Source organism: Balaenoptera acutorostrata, chromosome 11, assembly GCF_949987535.1.
Source record: "Balaenoptera acutorostrata chromosome 11, mBalAcu1.1, whole genome shotgun sequence".
NCBI lineage: Eukaryota > Metazoa > Chordata > Mammalia > Artiodactyla > Balaenopteridae > Balaenoptera > Balaenoptera acutorostrata.
In genome coordinates this window covers 26,084,960-26,110,325 of record NC_080074.1, presented here as the reverse complement: position 1 = coordinate 26,110,325, position 25,366 = coordinate 26,084,960, and the positions used below count along the sequence as shown (strand labels likewise).

Genomic DNA, 25,366 nt, shown 5'->3' with positions numbered 1-25,366 from the left:
TTTCCTGAAATCATTTACAGTTCCACTTGACAGAAGTATTTTTTGACGACTTGCCTTTATTGAAACTTCTCTGAGTAGTCAACTTAGTTTTCATAGAAACAATTCTTTTTATGTAATGTATAATTAAACTACATAATTACAATAACAAGTACAGATGACTTACACAGGTTTGGGCACAGATAACCTGATTCTTGGAAGTCTTCTGAAAGAATGCATTTTATTTGGTTAGCAGACACTTGAAGTGGCATTATGTAGACTAGTTAAGAGCCTGGAAGCTGGGACCTAACTGCATTTGAATCCCAGTTGTAACACTTATTAGCTTTGTGACTTGGGCAAGTAATTTATCATATCTGTGCTTTCATTTCCTCATCCATAAAATGGGCTCTGCAAAGGGTTGTTGTGAGGAATAATATATGTAAAGCATTTAGAAGAGTGACAGACACGTAGTAAGCATTAGGTAAGTGTTAGCTGCTGTTATTATTATTATTCAGAACAGGAACCTAGCCACTAGTATTCAGAATACAGTGGACATTGGTTCGTATGGTTTACAGGGGGATCAGGAGCATTGGTTAATCCAGTGGTTGCAATAGTTGGTTAAGAAAGCTTCTACTGTAGCAATGTTTCTTTGACCTGTAAAGACATCATTGTTTTTCTTTAAACTTAGAAAGGAACATGATGTTATATTTTATGGCATGGGCATCTTTTCTTTGAATTTGAATACATAAATCACTATCCCTGTCTTAAAACATTTATTTTTAAAGTGTTACAAACATGCAGTTTTATATTAATTACATAAATTTTCATAGTACATATGATGTGATGACACTTATTTTTTAATATAATCTTTTTTTTTTTTTTTTTTTTTGCTTGTTTCCTCTTCCTTCCCAACCCATGTAACCACCTAGCAGGTAGCCTTCCATATGTTTTATGCTCATGTATGTGTACATCTATCTCTGTTTGTGTAAGGAGAGTGTTTTGGTCATTATTTGTTTACAAAAACAGAATCGTAGGCACACTTTCCTCCTCCTTGCCTTTCTCATCAGGGCTGCATCTTGGAAGTCCCTCTAAGTCAATCAGAATAGCTCTGTTTTTCTTTAGAATGGCTTCATAATCTGTGGCATGAATATACCGTACTTTATTCCACCATTTTGTAATTGATGAGCATTCACTTTGCCTCCAGTTATTTTTTTTGCTGTTATAAACCATTTGCAATAAAGATCTCTCTTAAGTATATACATATATATGTATATATACATATATGTGTTTGGGAATACACATATATATCTCCTTATGTGCTGGCAGTTTTATTATGTGATAGTTCTCCAGGAGTGAGATTGCTGAATCAAAGAATATATTAATACTTTATGATTCCCAGATTGCTAGTGATTTTTGAGCATCTTTTGATTATTGGCTTTATTCTTTTGCTCTTGCAGAAGTGTAAAGATTATACTTTTATTTTATTTTATTTCTTATTGGGGTATAGTTGTTTTACAATGTTGTGTTAGTTTCTGCTGTACAGCGAAGTGAAGTAGAGTTCCCTGTGCTATATAGCAGGTTCTTATTAGTTATCTATTTATACATATAAGTGTATACATGTCAATCCCAATCTCCCAGTTCATCCCACCCCCACCCCCCATTTTCCCCCCTTGGTGTCCATACATTTGTTCTCTACATCTGTGTCTCTGTTTCTGCCCTGCAAACCGGTTCATCTGTACCATTTTTCTAGATTCCACATATATGTGTTAATATACGATATTTGTTTTTCTGACTTACTTCACTCTGTATGACAGTCTCTAGGTCCATTCATATCTCTACAAATGAGCCAATTTCGTTCCTTTCTATGGCTGAGTAATATTCCATTGTATATATGTACCACATCTTCTTTATCCATTTGTCTGTTGATGGGCATTTAAAGATTTTAAATAACAGTATATATTCATATTTTGTACTTCTGGGTTCCTAGCAGTCTCTTCTATTTTCTCAAACTCTTATTTTTTGTTTTATTACATCTTCAATTGGTCTAGAATTTTTTGTCTAAGGTTGGGAGTGCTAATTTTACTTTCTTTCAAATGGATAGCTAGTTGTGCTAGAATTGTTTCTTAAGTAGTTCATTCTATTTAATTGAATGACCACTTTTGCCATATACTATTCTTATATAATGGAACTCTGTTACCTTATATAATGGAACCAATTTCTGTATTATTTATTCTGTTCCACTCATCTATTTGTCTATTTCTATACTAATACTGTTTATTTTGATAATTTGTTAAGTCAGTTGTTTTTCCTCTGCCATACAACCTAACCAAACAGTTCTATTTTTACTTTTCTCAGCTACTTTTGGTCATATTTTTAGTTTTAATACACATACCCACAGAAAAATGCCTTTCTTATTGGAATCACATCATACTTATGTATGTTTCAGAAAACTGACAGTTGTATCACATTGACTTATCCATTGTCATTGTATATTTTCCAGCTTATTCTGATTTTTTTTTTTAATGTAGGTCCTGTCCCTTTTTTGTTAAGTTTGTTCGTAAGTGTTCTATTGTTTTGTTACTGATGTGAATGAGATATTTTTATTCCCATTTCCATTTCTGTTTTCTTATTGCTAAAGGGGAAGAAAGCCATAGATTTCCTATACTTGTTAACACACTGTTAATATTTTTAACAACATGAATATGGTGGAACACTTGAAGTAATGTTTAATATAAGAAAAAATAATTGGGATTTTGTAAATCTTAGAAACTACCTTTTCCTTTTTGCTATCATTTTCTAATGCAAACTAAACATTGTATAGGTGGAATAAGTTCCGTTTTTGAAACAATACAGGAAGATATTAATTATATATTATAATATCTCTTGGGATAATACTTTTCTTAAATATTGAAAGCAATGTTGTGTGCTGTCCTGGAGAAATACAAAAGAAATTAAGATACTGTGGTTATGTTTGTTCTTTAGTAAATCTCAATTTTTTTGAGATTCATATAATCAGTTTTGACTACTTGCAAATATATTACAATCAACATTCTTACGGATTTGGTAAAGTATTAAATATAGTTTTGTATCTTGTCTTCCTTGATTGAAAATTACATGAATTATTACAAAGAACTTACCTGTGTAACTGCCACCCAGGTTGAGTGCATTATGTTAACTTTTTATTTTGAAGTAATTTCATACTTAACAGAAGTAATTCCATTCTGTGAGCCTAGTACACAGAACTCCTGCATACCTTTCTCAGAGTATCTTTAACATTTTGTCACATTTGCTTTATCGTTCTTAATCTCAATGGAATATGACACTTATGTATAATACACAAATAACACTCCATTTTCTCCTTGGAAGATAGAAAGAAGGCAAATGTGGAAAAAATGTTATATTGGTGAATCTGTACACATACTGTTTTTCTGAAGTATTTGAGAATAGGTTGTGCATTTTGGGGTGGGTTACTAGATAAGTAGATATTGTGTCCTTTTCAGGGTTGTCAAATATGAAGGCACACGATGTCAATTTCTTTCACTTGGATAGGGTATTAACCAGTTTCTCTATTATATCATTATTGTTTTTCCTCTTGTAATTAGTACTTTGTGGGAAATTATTTTGAGAATGTCAATATCTCATGCCTTAGGAACATCTTCCTTACGTGTAGAAATCCATGATTTTTTAATCAGTTTTTACTAGGATGGTTGTTGCTCTTTAAAAAAATTTAACATTCTGTGTGCATTTCCTGTCATTAAAATTTTTTTTTTTTAATAAATTTATTTATTTATTTTTGGCTGTGTTGGGTCTTCGTTGCTGTGCGAGGGCTTTCTCTAGTTGTGGCAAGCGGGGGCCACTCTTCATCGCGGTGCGCGGGCCTCTCACTGTCGCGGCCTCTCTTGTTGTGGAGCACAGGCTCCAGACGCGCAGGCTCAGTAGTTGTGGCTCACGGGCCTAGTTGCTCCACAGCATGTGGGATCTTCCCAGATCAGGGCTCGAACCCATGTCCCCTGCATCGGCAGGCAGACTTTCAACCACTGCGCCACCAGGGAAGCCCCATTAAAATTTTTTGAAACCAATTTTAATAGCTATAATGCTGTTCTGTTCTGTATCTAGCACAATTTTATTAGCTATTACCCTGTTTTTGAACATTAATACTGTTTTCAGTTTTTTGCCACTAGAAAAATTTCTGTGATGAACATCTTATACATTAATTGGATCTGATTTTTCCCTTTTTCTAGATCTCTAGAAATAGAACAAAGAATTATTTTGAAATTCTTGATATATATTTCTAAATTCAGTAGGCAGTTTTTTGAGACACTTGTTAATTTTACAAGCAATACGTGTTCATTATAGGACAGTTAGGAAATACAGATAAGCAAAAAAAAAAGTAAAAATTTCCTTAATTCTGCCTGTGATTTAAAACCACTGTTTACTGTCTACTATTAGTTTTACTGTATTTGATCACTTGGTTAATGTGGTGACAGCCAGCTGTTTCTTTTTTAAAGGTACTTTGTTCTTTTTGCAGTTTCCAAGTAATCTTGGAAATCTTGTGCGATACTTTGGTACTGTTGGAAAATCCTTTTTTTAACAACCTTTCACTTAATTATTTTAATATCCATTGATGATCCTTGCTTTATCAGTTATTTTATGAGGACTTAATAATGGTGAATTTCTAATTCTGTCATGCCTTCTATATTTATTTGCTGATATTATTCTATAAGAAGAATTTTCCTTTACCAGCTGGGGATCAACTATAATTCCTTCTTATAGGCAGTTAAACATGCTTTCTCTCTCTCTCTGTTTTTTTCTTTTTTGGGCCGTGCCTCGTGGGTTGTGGGATCTTAGTTCCCCAACCAGGGATTGGACCCAGGCCTTTGGCAGTGAGAGCTCGGAGTCCTACCCCTGGACCGCCAGGGAGTTCCTTTTTTTTTCTCTTTAAATACCAGTTTCCAGAGGAAGGAATTGGTGTCATATCTGCATCATTCTTAACTATTTCTGGGCTAAAGATATGTATTTTTTTATAGATATGCATTTTAAATGGTTTTTGTAAATGTGTCATATAGTGCTTTAAGAATGCACATATAATCACTTTTAAGTTATCTGTGCAATGAGTTCAGAAACATTTATGACTGTTAGAAATTAATAATCAGATACCTTTGTATCTTTTGGTTTTACTTATATTTTTCTGCTTTTAATACATCCACCAGTAAAGATGATGAAATATTAAAAAGACTCAGAAATATCAAAGAGGTGCGAAGAATTTACATACTCTATATTATTATTATTTTAAAATATTTATCTATTAATTTTTGGCTGCGTTGGGTCTTAGTTGTGGCACGTGGGATCTTTCATTGTGGCACGTGGGATCTTTCATTGTGGCGTGCAGTCTCCACTGCAGCACATGGGCCCTCTAGTATAGTGTGTGTGCTTAGTTGCCCCACAGCATGTGGGATCTTAGTTCCCTGACCAGGGATCGAACCCATGTCCCTTGCGTTGGAAGGTTGATTCTTAACCACTCGACCACCAGGGAGGTCCCTATATATTGTATAAACACTTCCTATAAAGATTCTCTTTCAAGCAGTTGTTTTGATAGTTTTGTTTTACAGACATAATTTTTTTTAAAGGCATACCTCACCTGACTCTCAGTTTAATTAAGTGCCTTTTGGAATAATTGGTATGACTTAGAATGATTTTTTTCATCTTATTTATAAATTTTTGTTAAATAGACTGTCAAAAAATCAAATTTAGAAAAAGGGAAAACTCCTTCATAATCTTTCTCTTTCATTTGGGCCTGTAATTATAATTATAGACCCTGGCAGTAAGCTCTCAAATATCACTGATGACTTTCAACTTGAACTCAAGACTTACCAAAAGAATTTATTTAATTCAATTGATTGATAGTTCTTTACTAACAATGCAGAACATTCCATAATCTTTTGAAGAATCCACTGCTTCTCAGAGTTAGCCAGGAACTTTCCTGGCGGTCCAGTGGTTAAGACTCCATGCTTCCACTGCAAGGGGTGCAGGTTCGATCCCTGGTCAGGGAACTAAGATCCCACATGCCACCCTGAGGCCAAAAAAAAAGAGTCAGCCATTCAACCTTCAGAAGTGTAAAATAGTCATGAGATCTATTGATTTCAGTATTGGGGATCTTTATTGTATCATGTTCTGATTCTAAAATGTCAAATAGCATTTGAAATTTAATTACACTTATGTTTTAACCTATAAGAAGTCGATTTGAAGAATCTTTTTTTTTTTTTTAATTTTTTTATTTTTACAAGAGATAGACTGACACCAAGCATTGTACATGGATGACCACAACAAAAACAACAATGATTGCAATTACCAAACATGAAACACACTCATACTATGTCATAATATTGACATTCAGTCCAGTAATCCTCCACTGTAACAGCTCCGTAACTTTGCAGTGAAAATTGATTTGTATATTCTTTGCCTCTGAGTCCTTGTGGGATTTTTTTTTTTTTTAATTCAGACAGAAAGTCACAAAAATTATACTCATCCTCATCAGTTCACTCAGTCCCATGTAATTAATTGTTTTTTTCATCTTGATCTTTTGTTAGCACTTTTATGAGTTCATCAGTTTTTCATTAGAATTCTGAAAATGCTTATTCATTCAGTTCAGCAGTACAGTCAGTTACCAGAAACCTGTACTTGTCAGAGTCTTTTCCATGAATTTCTTGAAGATGAAACCCTTTTATAGGAACATATTTGCAAAAGCATCAGAGTACACCCAGAACTGTCTGTAAATGACAAAAGACTTAAAAATGACCACAGTTAAAAGATTTGATGAAAGTTCATAATAATGCAGTTGACAAGAAAATTACTTATTTCTGAGATATACATTTTAAAGTAATAACTAGGATTATGACTTATAACATTATACCAGAACATATAAGATTTTTAGAAATTTCATGTAATGTCTGAAACATTTATATTAACATATTTCCATACAAATAACCCAATGAAAGTTTAGTATTAGTTGTTTTGTTTGTTTATTTTTTTATACTGCAGGTTCTTATTGGTCATCAATTTTATACACATCAGTGTATACATGTCAATCCTAATCGCCCAATTCATCACACCACCATCCCCACACCACCGCGGTTTTCCCCCCTTGGTGTCCATACGTTTGTTCTCTACCTGTGTCTCAACTTCTGCCCTGCAAACCGGTTCATCTGTACCATTTTTCTAGGTTCCACATATATGCGTTAATATACGATATTTGTTTTTCTCTTTCTGACTTACTTCACTCTGTATGACAGTCTCTAGATCCGTCCACGTCTCAACAAATGACTCAATTTCGTTCCTTTTTATGGCTGAGTAATATTCCATTGTATATATGTACCACCTCTTCTTTATCCATTCGTCTGTTGATGGGCATTTAGGTGGCTTCCATGACCTGGCTATTGTAAATAGTGCTGCAATGAACATTGGGGTGCATGTGTCTTTTTGAATTATGGTTTTCTCTGGGTATATGCCCAGTAGTGGGATTACTGGATCATATGGTAATTCTATTTTTAGTTTTTTCAGGAACCTCCATACTGTTCTCCATAGTGGCTGTATCAATTTACATTCCCACCAACAGTGCAAGAGTGTTCCCTTTTCTCCACACCCTCTCCAGCATTTGTTGTTTGTAGATTTTCTGATGATGCCCATTCTAACTGGTATGAGGTGATACCTCATTGTAGTTTTGATTTGCATGTCTCTAATAATTAGTGATGTTGAGCAGCTTTTCATGTGCTTCGTGGCCGTCTGTATGTCTTCTTTGGAGAAACGTCTATTTAGGTCTTCTGCCCATTTTTGGATTGGGGTGTTTGTTTCTTTAATATTGAGCTGAATGAGCTGTTTATATATTTTGGAGATTAATCCTTTGTCCGTTGATTCATTTGCAAATATTTTCTCCCATTCTGAGGGTTGTCTTTTCGTCTTGTTTATGGTTTCCTTTACTGTGCAAAAGCTTTGAAGTTTCATTAGGTCCCATTTGTTTGTTTTTATTTCCATTACTCTAGGAGGTGGATCAAAAAAGATCTTGCTGTGATTTATGTCAAAGAGTGTTCTTCCTATGTTTTCCTCTAAGAGTTTTAGAGTGTCCAGTCTTACATTTAGGTCTCTAATCCATTTTGAGTTTATTTTTGTGTATGGTGTTAGGGAGTATTCTAATTTCATTCTTTTACATGTAGCTGTCCAGTTTTCCCAGCACCACTTATTGAAGAGACTGTCTTTTCTCCATTGTATATCTTTGCCTCCTTTGTCATAGATTAGTTGACCATAGGTGCGTGGGTTAATCTCTGGGCTTTCTATCTTGTTCCATTGATCTATGTTTCTGTTTTTGTGCCAGTACCATATTGTCTTGATTACTGTAGCTTTGTAGTATAGTCTGAAGTCAGGGAGTCTGATTCCTCCAGCTCTGCTTTTTTTGCCTCAAGACTGCTTTGGCTATTCGGGGTCTTTTGTGTCTCCATACAAATTTTAAGATGATTTGTTCTAGCTCCGTAAAAAATGCCGTTGGTAATTTGATAGGGATTGCATTGAATCTGTAGATTGCTTTGGGTAGTATAGTCATTTTCACAATGTTGATTCTTCCAATCCAGGAACATGGTATATCTCTCCATCTGTTGGTATCATCTTTAATTTCTTTCATCAGTGTCTTAGAGTTTTCTGCATACAGGTCTTTTGTCTCCTTAGGTAAGTTTTCTGCATACAGGTCTTTTGTCTCCCTAGGTAGGTTTATTCCTAGCTATTTTATTCTTTTTGTTGCAGTGGTAAATGGGAGTGCTTCCATAATTTCTCTTTCAGATTTTTCATCATTAGTGTATAGGAATGCAAGAGATTTCTGTGCATTAATTTTGTATCCTGCAACTTTACCATATTCATTAATTAGCTCTAGCAGTTTTCTGGTGGCAGTTTTAGGATTCTCTATTTATAGTATCATGTCATCCGCAAACAGTGACAGTTTTACTTCTTCTTTTCCAATTCGTATTCCTTTTATTTCTTTTTCTTCTCTGATTGCCGTGGCTAGGACTTCCAGAACTATGTTGAATAATAGTGGCGAGAGTGGACATCCTTGTCTCGTTCCTCATCTTAGAGGAAATGCTTTCAGATTTTCACCATTGAGAATGATGTTTGCTGTGGGTTTGTCATATATGGCCTTTATTATGTTGAGGTAGGTTCCCTCTATGCCCACTTTCTGGAGAGTTTTTATCATAAATGGGTGTTGAATTTTGTCAAAAGCTTTTCTGCATCTATTGAGATGATCATATTGTTTTTCTTCTTCAGTTTGTTAATATGGTGTATCACATTGATTGATTTGCGTATATTGAAGAATCCTTGCATCCCTGGGATAAATCCCAGTTGATCGTGGTGTATGATCCTTTTAATGTGTTGTTGGATTCTGTTTGCTAGTATTTTGTTGAGGATTTTTGCATCTATATTCATCAGTCATATTGGTCTGTAGTTTTCTTTTTTTGTAGTGTCTTTGTCTGGTTTTGGTATCAGGGTGATGGTGGCCTCATAGAATGAGTTTGGGAGTGTTCCTTCCTCTGCAATTTTTTGGAAGAGTTTGAGAAGGATAGGTGTTAGCTCTTCTCTAAATGTTTGATAGAATTCACCTGTGAAGCCATCTGGTCTTGGACTTTTGTTTGTTGGAAGATTTTTAATCACAGTTTCAATTTCATTACTTGTGATTGGTCTGTTCATATTTTCTGTTTCTTCCTGGTTCAGTCTTGGAAGGTTATACCTTTCTAAGAATTTGTCCATTTATTCCAGGTTGTCCATTTTATTGGCATAGAGTTGCTTGTAGTATCTTAGGATGCTTTGTATTTCTGCGGTGTCTGTTGTAACTTCTCCTTTTTCATTTCTGATTTTATTGATTTGAGTCCTCTCCCTCTTTTTCTTGATGAGTCTTGCTAATGGCTTATCGATTTTGTTTATCTTCTCAAAGAACCAGCTTTTAGTTTTACTGATCTTTGCTATTGTTTTCTTTGTTTCTATTTCATTTATTTCTGCTCTGATCTTTATGATTTCTTTCCTTCTGCTAACTTTGGGTTTTGTTTGTTCTTCTTTCTCTAGTTTCTTTAGGTGTAAGGTTAGATTGTTTACTTGAGATTTTTCTTGTTTCTTTAGGTAGGCTTGTATAGCTATAAACTTCCCTCTTAGAACTGCTTTTGCTGCATCCCATAGGTTTTGTGTCATCGAGTTTTCATTGTCATTTGTCTCTAGATATTTTTTGATTTCCTCTTTGATTTCTTCAGTGATCTCTTGGTTATTTAGTAACGTATTGTTTAGCCTCCATGTGTTTGTCTTTTTTACGTTTTTTTCCCTGTAATTCATTTCTAATCTCATAGCATTGTGGTCAGAAAAGATGCTTGATATGATTTCAATTTTCTTAAATGTACTGAGGCTTGATTTGTGACCCAAGATGTGATCTATCCTGGGGAATGTTCCGTGCGCACTTGAGAAGAACGTGTAATCTGCTGTTTTTGGATGGAATGTCCTATAAATATCAATTAACTCTATCTGGTCTATTGTGTCATTTAAAGCTTCTGTTTCCTTATTTATTTTCATTTTGGATGATCTGTCCATTGGTGAAAGTGAGGTGTTAAAGTCCCCCACTATTATTGTGTTACTGTCAATTTCCTCTTTTATAGCTGTTAGCAGTGGCCTTATGTATTGAGGTGCTCCTATGTTGGGTGCATATATATTTATAATTGTTATATCTTCTTCTTGGATTGATCCATTGATCATTATGTAGTGTCCTTCCTTGTCTCTTGTAACATTCCTTATTTTAAAGTCTATTTTATCTGATATGAGTATAGCTACTCCAGCTTTCTTTTGATTTCCATTTGCATGGAATATCTTTTTCCATCCCCTCACTTTCAGTCTGTATGTGTCCCTAGGTCTAAAGTGGGTCTCTTGTAGACAGCATATATATGGGTCTTGTTTTTGTATCCATTCAGCAAGCCTGTGTCTTTTGGTTGGAGCATTTAATCCATTCACATTTAAGGTAATTATCGATATGTATGTTCCTATGACCATTTTCTTAATTGTTTTGGGTTTGTTTTTGTAGGTCCTTTTCTTCTCTTGTGTTTCCCACTTAGAGAAGTTCCTTTAGCATTTGTTGTAGAGCTGGTTTGGTGGTGCTGAATTCTCTTAGCTTTTGCTTGTCTGTAAAGCTTTTGATTTCTCCATCAAATCTAAATGAGATCCTTGCCGGGTAGAGTGATCTTGGTTGTAGGTTCTTCCCTTTCATCACTTTAAGTATATCATGCCACTCCCTTCTGGCTTGTAGAGTTTCTGCTGAGAAATCAGCTGTTAACCTTATGGGAGTTCCCTTGTATGTTATTTGTCGTTTTTCCCTTGCTGCTTTCAATAATTTTTCTTTGTTTTTAATTTTTGTCAATTTGATTACTGTGTCTCGGCGTGTTTCTCCTTGGGTTTATCCTGTATGGGACTCTCTGCGCTTCCTGGACTTGGGTAGCTAATTCCTTTCCCATGTTAGGGAAGTTTTCGACTATAATCTCTTCAAATATTTTCTCTGGTCCTTTCTCTCTCTCTTCTCCTTCTGGGACCCCTATAATGCGAATGTTGTTGCGTTTAATGTTGTCCCAGAGGTCTCTTAGGCTGTCTTCATTTCTTTTCATTCTTTATTCTTTAGTCTGTTCCGCAGCAATGAATTCCACCATTCTGTCTTCCAGGTCACTTACCCGTTCTTCTGCCTCAGTTATTCTGCTATTGATTCCTTCTAGTGTAATTTTCATTTCAGTTATTGTATTGGTCATCTCTGTTTGTTTGTTCTTTAATTCTTCTAGGTCTTTGTTAATCATTTCTTGCATCTTCTCAATCTTGGCCTCCATTCTTATTCCGAGGTCCTGGATCACCTTCACTATCATTATTCTGAATTCTTTTTCTGGAAGGTTGCCTATCTCCACTTCATTTAGTTGTTTTTCTGGGCTTATTTCTTGTTCCTTCATCTGGTATATAGCCCTCTGCCTTTTCATCTTGTCTGTCTTTCTGTAACTGTGGTTTTTGTTCCACCGTCTGCAGGATTGTAGTTTTTCTTGCTTCTGCTCTCTGCCCTCTGGTGGTTGAGGCTATCTAAGAGGCTTGATGGGAGGCTCTGGTGGTGGGTAGAGCTGACTGTTGCTGTGGCAGTCAGAGCTCCGTAAAACTTTAATCCACTTGACTGTTGATGGGTGGGGCTGGGTTCCCTTCCTGTTGGTTGTTTTGCCTGAGGCAACCCAACACTGGAGCCTACCTGGGCTCTTTGGTGGGATTAATGGCAGACCTTGGGAGGGCTCACGCCAAGGAGCACTTCCCAGAACCTCCGCTGCCAGTGTCCTTGTCCCCACGGTGAAACAGAGCCACCCCCCGCCTCTGCAGGAGACCCCCCAACACCAGCAGATAGGTCTGGTTCAGTCTCCCCCAGGGTCACTGCTCCTTCCCCCTGGGTCCTGATGCACACACTATTTTGTGTGTGCCCTCCAAGAGTGGGGTCTCTGTTTCCCCCAGTCCTGTCGAAGTCCTGCAATCACTTTCCACTAGGCTTCAAAGTCTGTTTCTCTAGGAATTCCTCCTCCCGTTGCCAGACCCCCAGGTTGGGAAGCCTGACGTGGGGCTCAGAACCTTCACTCCAGTGGGTGGACTTCTGTGGTATAAGTGTTCGCCAGTCTGTGAGTCACCCACCCAGCAGTTATGGGATTTGATTTTACTCTGATTGCGCCCGTCCTACCGTCTCATTGTGGCTTCTCCTCTGTCCTTGGACGTGGGGTATCCTCCTTGATGAAGTCCAGTGTCTTCCTGTCGATGATTGTCCAGCAGCCAGTTGTGATTCTGGTGCTCTCGCAAGAGGGAGTGAGAGCACGTCCTTCTACTCCGCCATCTTGGTTACTCCCCGATTTGAAGAATCTTTAAGGGTTGAACTGAGGAGAAGAAATGGGAATTGATAATGACCAATTCCTTTTTCACATCCCTACATGCATAATATCCATCAGTTCCCTGTGGACATAGTCTTTTATCTTACCACCCTAGAGTAAATATTAGCTGATATTTTTACTTTCCACAAAAATCTTTGGCTTTTGAAGCAGAAGGTGCTTTCAGACTTTACTGTCAGGTGTGGCTGTAGGTATATGTGCCAGGATTATGGTCCATGTAAAAGATGAAGAATTGTGATTTATTTTGCTTAGAGATTGATCTGAGAATAAAGCTAGTACTCTTGTGCCTAAGAATGATTTATTCTTAGAATGTTTGGATTCCTGGTTTTCAGGAAAGATTTTTGGACTTTTGGGAGAGACAGGGCTAGAGTTACAACTAGAGGTCAGGAGGTTGTGGCTTGTCTGTCCGGGCATGGAGCGAGCAACTATAAGTGTACTGCAGCTGAAAAAGGTTGAGTCACATCTTGAGAATATACATTTTAAAGGCTCTTATCCTGTTACTTTCTGCTCTGAGGGTGTTTGTTTGAATACTTTGATTACAAGTTGCCTCTTAGTTTTTACTATTCCTATAAAAGTAATTGATAATACATTTAAGTATGTAAGGGGTTTAAAATTGACCTTAAACTGATAATATTTCAGTTTTCTAATAACAGCAGTAGATAGATCCAAAATATATTTCCCAACAGTAAATAAGCTATAGAAGCCTCTGTGACTCTTAAATACTCTCAATTTCACATAGGACAGCTCCTTTGGGCCTTTGTAGCAAATCAGAGGAAGTAGGTGTTGGCACAGGTAGCTGCTGCAATAGGAAGTAATAATAATGAACTTGATGCTGACACACACAAAAACTCTGAAAACATTTTGGGGCATTAACTTAGGGGGCTGTAGTTTAAAGCAGTTGGGTAAACTTTTTTATAGAGGGTCATATTGTAAATATTTCAGGTCTTGAATGTTAATTCACTTCTGCTGTTGTAGCATGAAAGTAGGTATAGATGGTATATAAATGAATGAGCATAGCTATGTTGCCAAAAAAATTTTTTTTTAACTTTTTATTTTTTAGTTTTATTTTTATTTATTTTTGGTTGTGTTGGGTCTTCGTTGCTGTGCACAGGCTTTCTCTGGTTGCGACGAGTGGGGGCTACTCTTTGTTGCGATGCACGGGCTTCTCATTGCGGTGGCTTCTCTTGTTGCAGAGCATGGGCTCTAGGTGTGCAGGCTTCAGTAGTTGTGGCACATGGGCTCAGTAGTTGTGGCTCATGGGCTTAGCTGCTGCACGGCATGTGGGATCTTCCTGGACCAGGGATTGAACCCCTGTCCCCTGCATTGGCAGGCGGATTCTTTTTTTTTTTTAATTAATTATTTTATTTTATTTTATTTATTTTTGGCTGCGTTGGGTCTTCGTTGCTGTGTGTAGGCTTTCTCTGGTTGCGGCGAGCAGGGGTATTGCAGTGCGCAGGCTTCTCATTGCGGTGGCTTGTCCTGTTGCAGAGCGCGGGCTCTAGGCGCGCAGGCTTCAGTAGTTGTGGCACGTGGGCTTCAGTAGTTGTGGCTCGTGGGCTCTAGAGCGCAGGCTCAGTAGTTGTGGCGCACAGGCTTAAGTTGCTCTGTGGCATGTGGGATCTTCCCAGACCAGGGCTCGAACCCATGTCCCCTGCATTGGCAGGCAGATTCTTAACCACTGTGCCACCAGGGAAGCCCAGCAGGTGGATTCTTAACCACTGTGCCACCAGGGAAGTCCTGTTGCAAAAAAATTTTATTTACAAAACAAGTGCCAGGCTGGATTTGCCTGCAGGCTGTAGTTTGCTGACCACTGGCTTTGAGGCAAATAAGAGTTATTTCTTGAAGGCATCACTTTTATACTAAGTATAATTTATACTTCCGTGATCACTGACTTGTGAATTCTGTATTCAGTATTGCTTAAGAATTTGTGAAAGCTGTAACTTTAAAAAAGATTTTCACTTGAAGCAGTTATTGTTTTTGAAATGTACTGCTTAAAAAGGGAGTCAGTAGATCTTCTCATTTGCAAATACTGAATATAAAAATCTGTTCGTTATCCTTGGCAGTTTTAAAATATGAGCCATCTCCTTCAAGGAAGATTACCTCTAATATATATACAATTAGAAAAATCCTGCAAAAGCACATAATATTTTATGTTTTGAGGAAGATATATGCAGGTTGCCAGGTCAAGTCTTTGGATTAGTACGTGCCCTGTTGGTGAAGTTAAATGTTAATATTTGGTGCATCCTGAAAATTTATATTACCTCAAGTGGAAGGATGACTTTTTTTCCTCCCCTCTGCTTTGTTTTTAGGACTCTTTTCTGACTTTTCTGGTTCTCTACTTTTGTGTTATTTTATGTGGTGCAGGGTATTAGTCCCTCTGACTATGGATAAAATCTCACTTGAGGATTTTTTTTTTTTCTAAGAGTCTTAAGAAAGGTTTAACTTGATTAGGTTTGGTTGTACCTGTGTGGGTACTTGTATTTCGAAACTTTGCCGACTTTTAATAAAAGAAACTATGTAATTTTTTGTCCAAAATATCTTAGTGTATTTTTATCTCTCAGCTGTTATGCTTATTTTGCTGTTTATTAAATGACTAATGCTATACTATGCATACTATAAAGGCGAACAGCTGCTTGGAGAACTACAAGTGAAGAAAAGAAAGCATTAGATCAAGCTAGTGAAGAGATTTGGAACGATTTTCGAGAAGCTGCAGAAGCACATCGACAAGTTAGAAAATATGTCATGAGTTGGATCAAGCCTGGGATGACAATGATAGAAATCTGGTAAAAGGGATGTTTTTGTAAGAACATGATAAAAAAATTTAGAGCTAACTCTCCAATTGTAATGTTTGGCTTTCATTATGTAATGCTTTGCCAAAAAACTTTAAGTGGAGGTTCTAGAAATACCTTCTAAATTCTTGTAGTGTCGATGTAATGAGGAAACCATAAGGACATTTGCAACTTCATTCACCCTATTTTGTACTCATGTACTCTCATGTGTACAAATGTACACATTACTGATTCTTATTTTCTGTTTGGAAATCTGTTACTTTGCTATCCAGTAAATCGTATTAAATTAAAATTCTGGGACACAAAACATTTATAATGCAATGAAGAAATCAATAAAAGTAATTATTTCTCCAGCTTTCCCCTTGAGAAATAATAAGCTATAGGGCAACTTAATACTCTGATCCCAAGAATATTCAAAACATGCAACATTGAGAAAATAAAACGTAATCAGCATTTAAATTAAGTCTAAGTCAAGAATCTTATTTCCTGGTAAATCAAGTTGAAAGTGGATCGTGTTTTTCTGTTTCTCCAGATTTCTAGTGGAATTAAATTCTCTTTATTTTTTAGAGATGAACTACTGTTTTCATAGCATCAAAGGACTGTTACTTAGTCACATCCAGAAAGTGCTCAGATCACTCCCAGAAAGTAATTTAAGAGTTTTAGTAAACTTTCTGGAGTTGATGAGCTGTAAGGTATATAAGGGTAGGAACATAAAAGTAAACAAATTCCTTTTTTTTTTTTTTTTTTAAGTGAAAAGTTGGAAGACTGTTCACGGAAGTTAATAAAAGAGAATGGATTAAACGCAGGCCTGGCATTTCCTACTGGGTGTTCTCTGAATAACTGTGCTGCCCATTATACTCCCAATGCTGGTGACACAACAGTATTACAGTATGATGACATCTGTAAGATAGACTTTGGAACACATATAAGTGGTGAGTTGTTAGAAATAATTCCCACTCTACCCTCCTCCTGAAAACTCTAGTCTTGTCCCTGTTGGGTGGGGCTGTAGATACTGAACTCTCACGTTTTCTTCTTGATGCCTCACTTTTCAGTAGAGCTATGTTGAGGCAGATTTTGAGATTTACTTTAAAGCATCCTACTTAGTGGAGTACAGTGAAAACTGTTGGATAATTGAGGTTTATTACCTATTGTATCAAGGCATGAAAAATAGAATCTTACATCTCATTCAGTTCATTGTTGTAGACATTTTTTATTCATATAATAACAACATTTACTTAGAACCTTTGAGTTTACCAACCTTTATATATAATTGTTAACTTTTCTATATTCTCTCCCAAACCCTGTTAGGTAAGTACCTTTAATTTTCACTTAACAGGTGAGAAAGCAAAGCTTAGATTTAAATACTTACCTGAGGTTTTACTAAATTGGAGAAGCTAGTCTGATGGCTAGTGTCCTGTGGACCTATACATTTTCTCTGCCCACCGTGCTGTTCCTTAGTTCCCCAGGCTTTTCTCACTTTGATTTGTTTCTGTTTATATTTTTGTATAACTGCCTGGGTGAATATTGAATTGGTGCTGTCTTGAAGTAGTATGTACCAACCCTGGAATTAATTTTTTCATTTCAAAACCTTTGTATAACTTATTTACACTTTTTTTCCCCTTTGATTATGATTGCTGTCTGGGTACTTGATGTGCTGCCTTCATTTGAGCCCATCATTTTATGTTTCTGTTAACTAGCAAGGTTAATTAATAGAGTAGATACTATAAAGTAGATCATTTGACTAGCTGATAAGTAAACTTAAAGACAAATTTTCTCTTTCAGGTAGGATTATTGACTGCGCTTTTACTGTCACTTTTAATCCCAAATATGATACATTATTAAAAGCTGTAAAAGATGCCACTAACACTGGAATAAAGGTATGTGAATTGTAAGCACCATTTCATGCAACATATTTTGAGCACTTTATAGCCTGTTTGGGTTATGTAAGACTGGTCCACCACCCTTAGGGTTTTAAGTGGGTTATTGTAATACAGTGTATGGAAGGCTTTTATAGAGGAAGTTATTTCTGCTTGTCCCTTATTTTTAGATATTAAGAAGTTAAGTTGCTATAAAATTCTGCACTTTGAATAACAGAGTATACATGATTCTATTTTTAGTGTGCTGGAATCGACGTCCGTCTATGTGATGTTGGTGAGGCCATCCAAGAAGTTATGGAATCCTACGAAATTGAAATAGATGGGAAGACATATCAAGGTATGTTCTCTAAAAATGCATCTTATTTTGAAATGTCTGTGACCTTGGCAGAGATAATTTTGCAAGATAGCGTTGAGTTCTTTCTTTAGATCAGCTGCTTCATCTTTATCTCTTGGGAACTGGGAACATAAAGAGGAAAAACAAAGGAAATGACCTGTTCATGGTAGGAATTCTGTCGTAGCTAGCTGGTGGGAATTGTTGTCATCTACCCTGGTAGCTGATAAGACACCTGGGGATTTATCCCAGGATGGCTGAAATGTAGACTAGATTTTCTGTGACTAATCACAGGCTCAGACAGAAGCCAGAGGCCCTTTCCATTGATGACTCTCCCCACCTTTTTTTTAAGTTGAATTCAAAATTTAGAGGCCAGTTAATTCCTTGTGTGTCCTTCCTTTAATCTTTATTCCCCTTGCTGCCTAGTCTTTCCCAGCCAGTGCCTGTGTACACAATCCCAGAGTTACCTGTGCTTTCTGGTGGTGTCAGTCCAGCCTTTCTCCAACTCCCAGGGTTTATCTGACCACTCTCCAGCCACCATTCTCCTTCCTAATCTGTGCTCATGCTCTCTGTAACTCCTGTCTTAAAAACTTTCTTATAGAATGTTTCCTGTATTTCCTTTAACCAAATCCTGACTCCTTTGTAATCTGATTTAGCATGGAGACTCTTATGCTTCCTTGTCCCTCAGTAAATTCACATCATTCACCATTCTTTGCATTCCCCTGTAGATACTTTTGGACTGTGGTGTTCTACCAACTGCACAGTGGTTCTTCCTCTAAGACCTGACACAGAGCCTGTCCTTGTTGCTCTCTTGCAGATCCTTAAACCTGTGAACGTCTGTACAAGTCAAAAATTCTTAAGACTTCTCACACTTGGATGGGAGGTGTTACGGGCTAATGAAGAAAACATGCTTTGGGGTTAGGCAGGTCTACCTTTGAGTTTAGATAAATTCTGTCACCTCTAAGAACCCAAGTTTCTTTTTAAAAAGTTTTTTTTTTAAAAGATTTTATTTATTTTTGGCTGCATTGGGTCTTTGTTGATGCACGCAGGCTTTCTCTAGTTGTGGCGAGATGGGGCTACTCTTCGTTGTGGTGCGTGTGTTTCTCATTGCCGTGGCTTCTCTTGTTGCGGAGCATGGGCTCTAGGCATGCAGGCTTCAGTAGTTGTGGCTCGTGGGCTCTAGAGCGCAGGCTCAGTAGTTGTGGCTCACGAGCTTAGCTGCTCCGCGGCATGTCGGATCTTCCTGGACCAGGGATTGAACCGGTGTCCCCTGCATTGGCAGGCAGATTCTTAACCACTGCACCACCAAGGAAGTCCCTCTAAGAACCCAGGTTTCTTTGACTGTAATAGGATTCAAGATACCATGTTTTGTTTTGTTTCGTTTTGTTTTTGAGAAATATAAATTTTATGACAGTACCTGGAATTTACTGGTATTCAACAAATATTTGTTGTTTCCCACCCCCAGTTTTGGGCTCGGTGCCACAACAAATAATACGTATTCACGTCTCTCTCAAATCATCTTTCCCTTCTATTTTCTCCTAATTCTACAACTTTGGTTGGCATGTGGTCTGCCTTTCAAGGTATATTAGGTGACAATTTGACTTAATGTTTAGTCACCACATAACAGTTCTAGCCTGCAGTGTTGGAATCCTTAATATCTACTTCTTACCTCTTCCACTAAGCCAATGCAACATTTTAGGTTCTATCATTTCGGTACCCACTTTTTTATACCAGTTATTTTGTTGATAAGGGTTCTTAGTTGAGGGTGACAATTCATTTTTACTAGTTTAAGCGTAAAGAGTATAGACAAATCATGATATTGGGAAGATGAAGAAATGGACTATAGGCTGAACTTTAAGAAGCAATTCCCAAAAACCACATAACAGAACCAGGCCGGGCCATCAAGGGAGTGGTTTTATTTACCTTGATCAAGAAGCTATAGAATTGGAAAATTACCTTTATAGCCGTTCGTTCCAGAATTAGCCTGCCACTGTCCACAACCTGTATACTATAAAAATGGATACCCCTGAGCCCTGCTTCTTCTACGTAACTTAGTTATATGTGTTAGGTTGGTATGGCTAAGAAATCTTTTTAAAGATTTTTTTTTTGATGTGGACCATTTTTTTTTTTTTTAAATTTTATTTATTTATTTATTTATGGCTGTGTTGGGGTCTTCGTTTCTGTGCGAGGGCTTTCTCCAGTTGTGGCAAGCGGGGGCCACTCTTCATCGCGGTGCGCGGGCCTCTCACTATTGCGGCCTCTCTTGTTGCGGAGCACAGGCTCCAGACGCGCAGGCTCAGTAATTGTGGCTCACGGGCCTAGTTGCTCTGCGGCATGTGGGATCTTCCCAGGCCAGGGCTCGAACCCGTGTCCCCTGCATTGGCAGGCAGATTCTCAACCACTGCACCACCAGGGAAGCCCCAGAAATCTTTTTATTTAAATGTGTGTTTGGTTGGCCTGGGGGGTCAGTTTGTCAGGTGTTAGAGGAATAATAATGCTGAATTTTAAAATAAATTTAGCTTATCATTTATATAAGAAGGAAGTTTTTTTTAAGAGCTAATTAAGAGTCTTATTTTTCTGTACCACCCCCTAAATTTGTAATATGCTTGTCATTATTAAAGATTTGAAAAAAAAAACCTTGCTACCTAATTCTGCCCTAGAAGAAAGGTAACTCACACTGAAGATTCTAGCACTGCAGAACTAGATATTTTTCTTTTAACCTTTATTGTGGAATATAATAAAAACTGAAAATACACACAATATAAAACTTCAACTGAACAATTATAAAAGCTATGTAACCTTACCCCTTGACAAATAGAATACTGCCAGCATTACAGAAGCCCCCCCCTATTCTATATACCCCTTCTCAATTACAGAAGCCTTCTTCTAATAAGCCGCTATCTTGAGTACTAAGGATTGGCATTTCCTTTTCTTTGTCTTTACCATCTATTATGCATCCCTAAACATTAGTTTAATTATGCTTAATTTTGAACTGTGCGTGTGTGTGTGGAATTGCACCGTATGTATATAATTGTGCCTTCTTTTGCTCATTTGGTTTTATTTCAGGTCAGTGTATCCGTAGCTTTTCATTTTTATTGTTGAGTAAGTGTTCCATTGTGTGAATGTACCCACAATTTGTTTATTCTGTCAGTGATCCCAGGACCTTGGGATTGTTTAGATTTTCTTCTTTAACATTTGAAATGTTGATGTAATAAAAAAAATTTAAGGTTTCTTAATTCTATTATTTTGACACAGAATCCTCATTTTCAAATTACCTTTTGGTCCATAACCATGAAAATACATATTTTTCATGTTTGTAATGCTTATATACATGATATTTTATGACTGTATTTTTATTAACAATAACTCCCTAGATGGACCCCCATCATGTCCTCATCACATAGTTTATTCTTTTTCCATCATTTTCCCTACTTCTAGTTTTTAATCAATAACATTGCAATATCCCAGTAGTTTTCCAGTTTGTATTTAACTGTCTTAATGTGGGGTTATTTAATAGAGCCATACCTGTTTGTGCTTTTAGAGACCCTGAATAACTTTTTTTTTTTCTGTTATGCCAGTGAAACCAATCCGTAATCTAAATGGCCATTCAATTGGGCCATATAGAATACATGCTGGGAAAACAGTGCCCATTGTGAAAGGAGGAGAGGCAACAAGAATGGAGGTATGTATGCCATTAACACTGTTCTTTGTGAAGCATTTTGACTTTTTTTTTCTACCAAACTATGAAGCTAGTAGTAGTTGAGTATATAGTATGTTGAGCAAAATTAACTTGCCGTCCATACTCACCCCGACAGGAATTGGGCTGTGTGAGTGTGCAGATTGTGTCTGGTCAGACTGGGGCTCAGTCAGCTGTGGAAGTGAGGCATGTCAAAGGTTCATTCAACACTTGGTGAATATTTACTGAGCATCTCGTAGGTGCCCATCTCTTTAGTAGGCACTGGAATGTATTCAGTAGTAGCGAACAAAATTCCCTGCTTATGTAAAGCTTACATTTTAATAGACGACACAAAGACCAAAAGTACTAAGGAGATAAAGCAGGAAAAGGTAGATAAGGACTGCCAGGTATGGGACTACCTCAGCCTGAAGTTGAGATGGGAATTTTAATTAGTTCTGAATTTCTGAATTTTTCTTCTCTACCCTTGACCGTTATATATATTTTTAGGAAGGAGAAGTATATGCCATTGAAACCTTTGGTAGCACAGGAAAAGGTGTGGTTCATGATGATATGGAATGTTCACATTACATGAAAAATTTTGATGTTGGACACGTGCCAATAAGGTGAGACTATAGTTTTTATGTGACTGATGAGCTTCTCTTCCCAGTTAATAGCATTTTTAAAAGTGACGGACATCCACAGTGGCACATTCATAAATGCACAGTTCTATGGCCTAAAAATAAGTTCTGTGGATTTCTATAATTCAGCAGAAAAATTGTCCTGTTAAAAATTTTAACTGAGATGAAAATGATGTAAGTATTCTCTTCATATCCAGTTTCCAACAAGCGTAATAATTTCAGAGATTATCATTTTGCTGGCATTCCTAGGTTTTTGTTCTTAGTATTTTCCCATTGGTAAACTTTATATTTTTATGTACTTTTTTTTTTTTACTTTTCGGAGATGGTTGAAGTGTCTATTTTTTGTTCGGGTCTTTCAGCTTACTGCCGAAATTTCCCCCAAAAGGGAAATTCCCACCTTCATACTATTGATGAGTCTGTACTTGGAATTTAACACACACATGCATGGATACATAAATATAAGATAGCCTTCATCTGGTCTCCTATTCATCTGCCGTCTATAATTGGGTATTATACATTCTGGTTTTTGAATGTTGGAAGAGGCAGCAAAAAAGAGTTTTTTGAACTTTAATTACTAAGTGAAGTCATAGCTTTGGTTTGAGTTTTCCTTAATGAGGGAAATGAGTTGCTAACTTTTTAGCCAACTATTAATCTTGGATTTTCTTGTCTTAGGCTTCCAAGAACAAAACACTTGTTAAATGTCATCAACGAAAACTTTGGCACCCTTGCCTTCTGCCGCAGATGGCTGGATCGTTTGGGAGAAAGTAAATACTTGATGGCTCTGAAGAATCTTTGTGACTTGGGTATTGTAGATCCATATCCACCATTATGTGACATTAAAGGATCATATACAGCGCAGTTTGAACATACCATACTTTTGCGTCCAACATGTAAAGAAGTTGTCAGCAGAGGAGATGACTATTAAATTTAGTCCAGAACCACCACAACACCTTTTATTTTCTAAGCTTTGTTGGAATACATTATACCAGGATTAATTTGCAACCTGTTGTCTGTTTAACAGTGGACCTATGTAATACTTTTATCCATGTTTAAAAAGGAAGGAATTTGATAAAAGGCAAACCATTTAATGTAATTAACCAAGGAAAAAGCTTTCAGGACTTTGAAATGTTAACTGTTTTCCTTCTGTCTAGGAAATGCTATAAAGCTTCAATTAATTAGGAATGACCTAATACATTTTGTTTCAAACACCTAAGAGATGCTTTTCAGATATTTATATTGCCGTATTCTTAATTGAATGCTTTGAATGACTACATCCAGTTCTGCACCTATACCCTCTGGTATTGCTTTTTAACCTTCCTGGAATCCATTTTCTAAAAAATAAAGACATTTTCGGATCTGAGAGCTATATTTCAATGTCTGTGGTTATAATTCTGTACAGGAAATAGTTTAGCTTAATGTAGGAAAATGTAGAGCCTTTTGTCTGGATTGTAGACCTCCGCACTGAAACTTTTCTTCTGACATAGTGGCTAAAACAAGATCTATACATGCATAAAGTGGGAGGAGAATCTTCATAAATTAATATACAGCTTTAGGAATATTTTACCTTTATTTTCTTATTAGGACCATATTAGTCCTTGTCTTTCATTTTTCTCCTGACATTGGAAAGATCTAATTAAAACATAACTTAGTAGGAACATTGTACCAACTTAAAACCTTGATTTACTAAAATCTCAACCTTTAGATCCTTTGTCCAGTGGTAGTTATTTATTGAGAAATGTATTCAGCTTAGTAAGCGAAAAGGGCACTTAAAACCACACAAATAAAGAAAAACAGGAGTACTTCCCATGTTTGGATCTTGTTCTAGTTAATTTTTAGGCTTTTTCATTAGTGAACCAAATTCTCTAACACCCTGCCCCTGTACTGGCTTGAATTCATAACATCTTGGGTGGTATTTCAGGAAGTGAGGTTACAGTGACGCTCATAGCAGCTAAGTGCAGAAGTTAAATGTAAGCTGTCTAATACTTGTTTGAACTGAGCCCCACAGTTCTTGAACAGATTGCTTGAATTCCGTGTAAATGATTCGTTGGGAATGTTCCCACGTAATTTCAAAATTGTTATGTAGCAGGGTAAAGCCTTAATTTGTATATGCTTTAGCACAATAAGATTGCCTCTGGGATGCTGTTTAGTTTGTATTTTGTTTAACATTTTTCTCCTAAGAAACCTGACTTCTGTACTAAATCATTTATTATACATTAAAAAGTTGCTCTTTCACATTAGAGCTATAAATGTTATCTTGTGGGATAAACAGTATGGTTTTTAGCTATATGAGCCATGTTTATTATGGTGCTAATATTCAGTAGTTACCTTTGAATAATTTCGCCATTTCCTGTGATGATGTGCAAGTGGCAGAGCTCACCAATTCACGCCTGGACATGTTACAGGGTTTGGGCCCTCCAGCTAGCTCTTTTGGGGTTTTGAGTCCATACCTTTCTGATGTGCTTTGGTGGGAGGTATAAAGTATCTTGATTTCTAAACCCAAGAACTTTCGAATTGAGTCAAGAATTTGTAGCTTTGTAAAACCTCTTTAGCAGTAGTGATCTCAAACCAATTATAAGCTTGAAGCTCCCTTCCCAAGTTGGGAGCACTGGCATCACTGCATGCCCCGGAATGGCAAGGGATATGAACTTGTAAATAGGAAAGCTGTTACTTAAAAATTGTATTGTTCACCTACTAGCCATGTATCTCTTGAAACCATTTTGTCATGTTTACAATGATGTACCTTATTGGTAACAAATTATTAGCTTGATGTTTAACAATAGTGCCTTTAGTAAATTATTTTACAACCAAAACACGTTGTTTTTTGTTAGATCAACTTAGCAGAATGTATAAGTCCACAATGAGATGTACTGTAAGAAATGTAAGTTTCTGTTCATTGACTAGGTTTTAGTTTTGTTATTTTAATAGCCGTCATTTTTTTAGATCAGTTTTAGGTTCGTAGCAAAACTGAGCATAAAGTACAGAGTTCCCATGTACCCCCCTTCCTTGACTTCAGACACACAGAGCCCCCCTCATTGGTTTTAGTTTTAAGGATTTAAAAAGTAAAGGGCTAAGTCACTTACTACTTTCTCATATATATTTACATTGAAGTAAGTACTGAAACAA

At 36.7% G+C, this 25,366-nt stretch overlaps 1 protein-coding gene across 3 annotated transcripts in view; it reads left to right on the top strand.

Moving 5' to 3' along the window:
* The window catches only part of METAP2 (methionyl aminopeptidase 2), a 33,993-nt gene extending 10,382 nt beyond the window's left edge, over window positions 1-23,611 (top strand). For all 3 annotated transcript variants that reach the window (XM_057556110.1, XM_007165869.3, XM_007165868.3), the window contains 7 exons: window positions 15,554-15,715; window positions 16,472-16,653; window positions 17,504-17,598; window positions 17,839-17,935; window positions 21,508-21,611; window positions 22,113-22,228; window positions 22,916-23,611. In XM_057556110.1, coding sequence (XP_057412093.1) covers window positions 15,554-15,715; window positions 16,472-16,653; window positions 17,504-17,598; window positions 17,839-17,935; window positions 21,508-21,611; window positions 22,113-22,228; window positions 22,916-23,168 — 1,009 coding nt within the window. In that variant the 3' untranslated portion in view covers window positions 23,169-23,611. The remainder of the gene's footprint in view (window positions 1-15,553; window positions 15,716-16,471; window positions 16,654-17,503; window positions 17,599-17,838; window positions 17,936-21,507; window positions 21,612-22,112; window positions 22,229-22,915) is intronic.
* The last annotated feature ends 1,755 nt before the right edge of the window (window positions 23,612-25,366 follow it).